General features: G+C 42.0%; 1 protein-coding gene across 1 annotated transcript in view; it reads left to right on the top strand.

Moving 5' to 3' along the window:
• ARFGEF2 (ADP ribosylation factor guanine nucleotide exchange factor 2) overlaps positions 1–8,584 on the top strand; it is a 90,311-nt gene that overhangs the window by 15,725 nt on the left and 66,002 nt on the right. The window contains exons 2-3 of the mRNA XM_004370266.3: positions 4,836–4,866; positions 5,497–5,620. Of these exons, the coding sequence (XP_004370323.1) occupies positions 4,836–4,866; positions 5,497–5,620 (155 nt within the window). The remainder of the gene's footprint in view (positions 1–4,835; positions 4,867–5,496; positions 5,621–8,584) is intronic.

The following is an 8,584-nucleotide window of genomic DNA, read 5'->3' as shown; positions in this document are numbered from 1 at the left end:
TACTGATTTTCTAACCAGAGGACTCCCTTTAGTATTTCTTGTAATTTTGGTTTGGTTTTTGCAAATTCCCTAAACTTCTGTTTATGTGGAAATGTCCTAATTTTGTCATCATATTTGAGAATTTTGCTGGATATGTAATTCTTGGCTGGCAGGTTTTCTCCTTCAGGGCTTTATATATGTCATCCCATTGCCGTCTTGCCTGCATGGTTTCTGCTGAGTAGTCCGAGCTTATACTTACTGACTCCCCTTTGTAATGACTTTTCGTTTATCCCTAGCCACTCTTAAAATTCTCTCTTTATCTTTGGTTTTGGCAAGGTTGATTATGTTTTGGTGACTTTCTTTTGGGATCTACCTTATATGGGGTTCAATGAGCATCCTAGATAGATATCTTGTCATCTTTTCACGATATCAGAGAAGTTTTCTGCGAACAAATCTTCAACAAGTCTCTCTATATTTTCTGTTATCCCTCCTGTTCTGGTACTCCAGTCACTTGTAGGTTATTCCTCTTGATAGAGTCCCACATAATTCTTAGGGTTTCTTCATTTTTTTTTAGTCCTTTTTTCCGACTTTTCCTCAAATAAGTTGGTGTCAAGTGCTTTATCTTCAGTCTCACTAATTCTGACTTCCATTGCCTCAATTCTGTTCCTATGACTGTGTATTGAGTTGTCTAATTCTGAGATTTGATTGTTAATCTTCTGGATTTATGATTGCTGCCTTTCTGTGGATTCTTGCAGCCTGTTAAATTTGTCATTATACTCTTCTCTGATCTTTTTAATTTCCTCTATTGCGTGTTCTGCGTTTGGCTTAATTTCCTTCCTAATTTCTTGAAGAGTTCTGTACACTAATCTTTTGTATTCTGCCTCCGGTAATTCCAAGAAAATTTCCTCCTCTGGAAAATTTCTGGATTCTTTATTTTGGGAGCTTGCTGAAGCCATCATGGATTGCCTCTTTATGTGATTTGATATTGACTGTTGTCTCTGAGCCATCGAGTTGATCAGGCCTGAAGGGCTCAGGCTCTTGCTGAGTCAGGTCTGGCAACTCCTCACTGCTTCTGAACCATCTCTCCCCGACCCTGCCGCTCAGTCTGGTTCCTCACCTCTGGCTTTGATGTTCAGTGCTCTCAGATTTCCATATATAATCAAATCACTTGTTTTTTCGGGTCTGTGGAAGAGGGTCCTCCTGAAGCGTCTGACTACTTCACCATCTTGGCCCCTCCTCTCCTCCCCCGTTCCTTTTAGAAGGAGCCCTGGGGGTGCTGTGGTTAAGCATTTGACCAAAAGGTTGGCAGTTCAAATCCACCAGCCACTCCTTGGAAGCCCTGTAGGGCAGTTCTACTCTGTCCTATAGGGTCACTATAGGTCAGAATCGACTCAATGTCAATGGGTTTTTTAGAAGGAAAGTCAAAAGTGAAGTCCTTAAAAAGATTCTATGTCATCAGTACCCCTGTTATGCCTAGTGGAGAGGATTTTTAAAGATCTTTTTTCCTTCATCAAGGAGTAGTTTAGAAGTGCCACAATCCCTAATTCTAATGCGGGTGCTTATGTGCAAATTAAGAAAGGCAAACTGCACATAAGATTGGTGCCTGTCGTTTCTTGGTCTTCTGCAGCTCCTCTCCCTGGTAGCCGTGCTCACGGTGGAGGGCTTCTCTTCTCAGTTGCTGTACCCTGTGCTGTGCCTACACTGTTGCTTCAGGTTATGCTGGTCCTTGCTTGTTCTCATTTGAAAACAAGTGGTCATGCTCCAGCAGGCCAGGAAAGGGGATTGGGGGACTCCAGAGCCAAGGTTGTAAACTAGCCTCTCTAAGGCTGGATTGGGCTCAAGGTTTATTAGTGTATTAGTGATAGCAAAAGCATACATTTATACTGTTATGCATTTAGTTTAATTCTAAATGCTTATATGAGAGTCATGGGGGTACTGGGGGCTCATTAGTAGAATTCTCATCTTCTGTGCGGGAGACACAGGTTCAATTCCCAGCCATTGCCCCTCATGCATAGTAGCCACCACCCATCTGTCAGTGGAGGCTTACATGTTGCTATGATGCTGAACAGGTTTCAGCAGAGCTTCCAGACTAAGATGGACTAGGAAGAAAGGCCTGACGAGCTACTTCCAAAAATCAGCCAGTGGAAACCCTCTGGATCGCAGCAGTCTAATCCGGAACTGATGATGGGGATGGCGCAGGACCGGGCAGCATTTTATTCCGTTGTGCATGGGGTTACCATGAGTTCGGGCTGACTTAATAGCAGCTAATAACAACAGCACTTTGAGGGTCAGGGTACCCGAGAGGTTACGAACAGGGCTCTGGAGCCACATTTTCTGGGTTCAAGTCCCAGCTCCACCACTTAAAAACCTCAGGCAAGGGATTTAACCTCTCTGGGTCTTGTTTCTTCATCTGTAAAACTCAGTGGAGTTTGGCCTTTAATGCTGGTCCTCTGGCTCCTTAGTCATTGCTTGTTGACTGAGCCGCGTTTGCCTTGTACAAAGCTTGGATGTTCTGTCCTCATAGTGCCGATCATAGTCCTTAAAAACTGTTTTTTATCCCCTTAAATTGCTTTTCTGCAACCAATGAAGTACTTTCTCCTCGGTTCTTAGCTTTTCCCTAAAGCAAAAGTTGCAAACTGGTGTCCCCAAGCTAGGGAAGCCTGCAAACTGGTTTTATTTGAGGCATGTTTTTAAAAATAGCTGAGTTACTTTGGATTGCAACTGAAACGTTTGCAGAAAATCCGGGTTTTGACCTCTGGAAAAATCAGAACTAGTATCCTGGGCTCAGGGTCTCTGGAGGCACCAGTCATCTGCAGCTGAAGAGCTGCTGCCCCTTGGCTGGTTGTGTGGGAAGCGTACCTCCCTGACCCTGTTGTCTTATACCCACCATGTCTCTCCTTGGTTCCTTGCCTGACCTCCACAGGCCTTTTAGTTTGTAACCTCTGCACTTGATTTTGTTCCCCTCATTGAGTGAGTAGTAGTCCTGGTGATTGAGTTGTTTGGAATGCCACTGGGTTGGTACCAGTGGCATTCCAAAGCAGAAATTATTTTAGCTCTCAGAGCCCAGCACGAACTATAGCAAAAGCCTAATTGCTTCAGATACATTTGAACTCAGCTCTAACAAGGTAACCATTAACCATGGTTGGAAGGAAACCTTACGTTTGAATTTGGGCAGCAGGGCCCCTCTGGAATGTCACATGTGACAGATGACCTTATCACCCAAGCAGAACCTTGGCATTATGGGTGTTGATTCCTGAAAACAGACAGCTTGGCCACCAGCCTCTTGGGTTGGATCTCCTTGGCCACGCGCACAGCTTTGTGGGTCCCAGCTAGAGGAAGCTGAGCTACTTCCTTAGTGGATTCTTGTTCCTGAAGGGGCCGGCTCCATTGCCTAGAGCCCATGGGTCACAGATCTTATGTTCCATGAGCAGAATGCTCAATATTAGTCATCTGGGTGTTCCTCTCCTATTTTCTTATTTGTGTCATTTAATTATCTGTCCCTAGGAAAACACTGAAAGACTGTCTTGAAGATTAGATGTCTGTTCAAACATTCAGTTCTCACGTTCTAAAGTTCAGTCTAGAATACAGTTGTCCAAGAACAGGACACATGTAGCCTCCAGAGCTCTCTGTACTGGGTTGCTGGGATAACTAAAGCCAGATGCAGACCACGAGCTCTCAGGAGGCTGAGTGAAGAAGCTGGGCTTTTGGGGACAATCTGAATGCAGAGCGCCCAGAGCAGGCCGCTTGCTTTGCCTGTTTTGGTAGTGGAGTCGAACATGTGGGATACATGTGACTGAGTGATTGTGGGGGAAATTGTGTGAACTTAGAGTGTGCTGCTGTTTGAATAATGCAAAACTTTGTTCTCTTTCTTGGAAATAAGATTATCTCTTCGAGATTGTGATTTCTGAATAATGACACTTTATTCCTGTAACCCTGACTGTGTAGTTGTTGTAACTCCATGGTAAAGATTTCTAAGTTAATTTTAATTCATTAAAGTTATATAGTTCTATCATAGAAAATATGAAAAAAGAGAAAGAAGTCATCATCCCACTACTTAGACAACTTTCAGAATTTTCTTATGTTTGTTTCAGTGTCTTGTCATATTTGCATCCAGCCTCCTATGCATATTTTTACACAATTGAGCTGTTATTGTACTATCATAAGATTGTGTTAGGTATTATTAACCTACATTTTGCAGAATAGGGAGGTAGTTGAGAACATGGACTGTGGAGGCAAAAATGTTTGGGATCAGATTCTTGTTCCCCCAATTCCTGGATGTGTGGCCATGGGCAGGTTACACCTAACATTTCTGTGCCTTGGTTTCATCATCTAAATCAGTGGTTCTCTAACAGGGGTGGGATGGAGGGCAGTTTTGCCCCCAGGGGACACTTGGGAATGTCTGGAGGTATTTTTGGTTTTTACAATGCTGGGAGGTGGGTGCTCCTAGCATTTAGTGGGTAGAGGCTAGGGATGTTGCTTAACATCCTACAATGCAAAGGACAGTCCCCGCAACAAAAAGCGATCTGTCCCCAAATGTCAGTTGTGCCAAGGTTAAGAAACCCTGCTCTGAATAAAATGGAGATAATAACGGTACCTACCTCACAGGATTAGTGTGAGGATTAAAAGAGTTAAAATATGTGAAGTACTTAGAACAGTGCCTAGCACCTAGGAGCTGCCATCTAAGTATTAGCTATTATTACTATTATAATTCCTTTTTTTCACTGCATATAGACATGTCATCTCTAGTTAAAAATGACATAAACATCATCTTTAATGGTTTCACAATATCTTATATTAAGGTTTCTTTTACATAAATGCTGCATGCTCCTAACGTGCCTTTCTTTCTTCCCCACCAGATGAAATTAAATCAGAAATAGAAAAACAAAGGTAAGCTGTAGCATTTTTTCCCTGCTGAGATACATTATTAAGGAAATAAGCAGAGGTCATGGGGACCTCTTTCCCTGCCTGTTTTCTCTTAATTCTAATCCTCAGGGTAGCATGCACTCCCTAGCACAGTGCTGGGCACACAGTAGGACTTAATAGATGTTTGAACTAATGCTAGGTTAATAGGTTGCTGACTCAGTAATTGTGTGTTTGGAGGAAAGGTTAAAGAAGATCAGGTTAACGCTTTTGTACCTTTTCCTGACAGAAGAGGCAAAGCCCTTGTCTCTTTGTATGTCATGCTTCCTTCGGCGTTAGAACAGCTTGCCCCAGAAGTGGCTGCTTCTGATCTTCATAGTAATGATGCCAGTTAGTCACAGTTCAGAAATACAACTCCGTCATGCCTGACGCCAGGACTCAGTCCAGGACCTTGCTTTCTGCATGTGGCGCTTTGGTGATTTTCTAATGCATGTGTTTAATCTTTTAATCTTCTAGCCCCACCATTGCCAGTTTTCAGCCATTTTTAATTAATCAAATGGTTACAAGTGGAATGGGAAGTTAGCGTGAAGTGTGGGAAAATCAAGCTTTTTTTTTTCCCTTATCTTCCTTCTCTGCCCCCTCCTGTTTTTTCCCTAGGCTTGGCGCCGCCGCTCCCCCAAAGGCAAACTTCATTGAAGCCGACAAGTATTTCCTTCCGTTCGAGCTGGCTTGCCAGTCCAAGTCCCCACGGGTGGTCAGCACATCTCTCGACTGCTTGCAGGTACCACGTTTCAATTTGATTTATACAGAGGGTTCTCTCCAAGCCACAGGCGGTTCTTGCACAGGAGCTATGCTAGTCTCCACCCTGGTACTCGGATGCTCTTGGAGGTGATGGAGAAAGGAGCAGTCCGGCTTATTCTCTACTGAGATCTGACGAGGGGAGAGAGTGAGGAGGACAGAGAAGAAGCTAAAACAAGAATTTGTTTCCCTAGAAATATTTGATTTGTTGAATTCTCTTATGTATTTCTAGATGAAATCTTTAGCATTAATTGGAATATTTGGTACACATGAGCACATAAGGCAATTTTATGCAACCTCTTTCTTGATGGCATTAAAATTCATAATGGCAAGTAGAGAAGTAGATAATTGGAGCCGTAAATAATTTTCTCATAAATCACCTTTTTACTGAGGAAGAAACAGGAGTAGAGAAGTTAGGGTGACTTGTCCAACAACACACATGTACTGAGAGGCACAAAGAGGACTACAACTTGGGTTTCCCAATTCCTAGTTCAGCTTTCTTGTATTTTTTTCTCAAGACCTACTCCTGAGGTTTCTGATTATTTCAGAGTACATTTGTTCTTAATATCAGTGGGTAACTCATATCAGTGAGAGAAGTTTGATGAATTTCAAAAAACATATTAAAAAGATCCACAGTTTACTGGTGCTTTTTAAAACAGGGATGGTAAATAAGAGTCTATATTATGATTGTTTAAAGAGCTGTATTGAGAAGGTTTCTGAAGTCTCATCTGGGTTCCTTGAGAAGGAGTGCCATGATTGATTGATTATGTCTTCCTAGGCACAGGACTGCAAATTGGCAGTGGGCGTACCATATTTTTGGCATCTCTGGTCTAATATTTACTCTATTAACCTCTCGATATATATACTTGAGAATGGATGACAGTTTCTTCACAGAAGAAACTTTTCCAAATGAAAAGCTATTTTCTCATTCAATATAATTCTGTACAGATTGTCGTATGTGAAACATATAATGAGCCAAGAATTCTTAAATGGCAAGCTTAAGTCTTCTATCCCAAAATATTTTTGCCGGGAACATTTTCTGAGGAAATTTGGCATAAGTTTAATTTTAGTTGTTTGTTTTTCCCCATGTCAAGATTTGGTTTTGAAGCTGGGGCTGATGGTTAACATGATTGATGCACTAAGAACAGTGGCTGATGTGGACGGAGCACCTGTCCTGTGCTGGGCCCTGTGCTAAGTGCTTTCTCTACATTACTTGTTTAACCCTCAGAGGTACTTACTCTCATCCTCATTTTAGAATTGAAGAAACTGAGGCTTAGAAAATAAAGTGACCAGCCTAATCCAAGGTCCCCCAGCCAGGGAAGTGATTGAATTGGGGGAATATCCAGAACTTCTTAACCCCATGTCAATGCTTTTAAACTAAACTATAGCCCATAGGCCAAATCTGGCCCGCCACCTGCTTTTTTAAATAAAGTTTTATTGGCACATCCTTTGCCATCAAGTCGATTCCAACTCATAACGACCCTATAGGACAGAGTAGAACTGCCCTATAGGGTTTCCAGGGAGCAGCTGGTGGATTTGAGTTGCTGACCTTTTTAGTTAGCAGCTGAGTTCTTAACTGCTGTGCCACCAGGACTCCAATTGGACCACAGCCATGTCCGTTTGCTTATGTATTATCTATGGCTGCTTTCCTACTATTATGATAGAGTTGAGTGGTTTTGACAGAGGCTTTGTGACCCACACAGCCTGAATATTTAGTATCTAGTCCTTTACAGAAAAAGTTGCTAACCCCTGCTCTTAACTATTACCCTGTGGTTCTGGCTTGTTTAATTGAAAATACGCTGTATTTTCCTAGAAATAGTCTGTTTCTGGAATTCTTTATGTATGTGTGATTTCTAATGGAAACATTGACTTCCTGCTTCAGCCCACTGTCTGTCTTCAGCCCTGAGTTGTAAATTTAAGAGTACCTGTCTTGAGGCTTATGGCTTATGGTTATCTCTCTTTCTGGAATGGTAGTTCTCTGTAGTTTGATAGCTACACTAGGATTTCTTTGGTTAGTATATAAAATGCAAAATATGTCATCTTTTGTAACATTAACAAGTGGCTGATGCTCCCTGGAATGCTGAATAAATGTAATTCCCCCTCCGTGGTAGTCTTTGCAAAGCCTGTTTGACTGCCTTTTCCCAGTGTGGGTGAGGTAACTTCTGTCTTGGAAATGGAAATGAAGTTTAGTTTTGGCAGGACTGAATCTAGCTACAGGCACGTCCACATTGTGCCCTGGGCATTTAAAGGCATCATTCATTGAGCTTGGCAAGATGATAGGGTGAAAGGTGCTGCCGCGCGTTTGGTTTGTCAGGAGCACGATTAGCTAAGAGGCATCTCTGCCCACTGGGAGAAGCCTGGAGACTTCCCTGCTGCTCGCTTCTACCAAGTGATAGAGTCTCTGTATTTCTTTCCTTCAGCGCCTGATCTGCTACACAGTTTCCCAAGGCCAGGGCTCAGGGTAAGGAGTGTGAGGGTTTAGACTCGTCTAAGTTAGTGAGTGGTCTCCAAGTTTTTCTCATCACATATTAAAAATTAAAGTCTTTGAGAATATCCTCCCAATATATTCACATTTCTTCAGTTGTAAAATTATATACATGTGCTACTGTTATTAAATTATATACATTATAAAGCATACAAAAATACAACTTTAAAAAGGATAAGATAAAAAGAAATAGAAGTTTTCATGTTTTCTACCTACATCCCAGTGAAGGATGTCTAGGAAACCACTGGTCTTAGCTGTCCTGCTCCGACCAGAAGCATTATCTTTTAGTTTCTGTTTCTAGAAAACTTGGGATTTTTTAATGCACATTTTAAAATCAGTTTGTAATTATATAAGTCGTATTATGGCTATATTCTCTGTTAAAAAAAAACTTTTTAGAACTTTACAGATACGGCTGAAGTTCTTGGGCCATTAGCCCCAAACTCAGTTACGTGTTTACCAAAA

The sequence above is a fragment of the Trichechus manatus genome, unplaced genomic scaffold (assembly GCF_000243295.1).
Source record: "Trichechus manatus latirostris isolate Lorelei unplaced genomic scaffold, TriManLat1.0 scaffold00008, whole genome shotgun sequence".
Classification (NCBI taxonomy): Eukaryota; Metazoa; Chordata; class Mammalia; order Sirenia; family Trichechidae; genus Trichechus; species Trichechus manatus.
The sequence above is the reverse complement of the archived record's forward strand: the minus strand, read 5'-3'. Positions and strand labels throughout refer to the sequence as shown.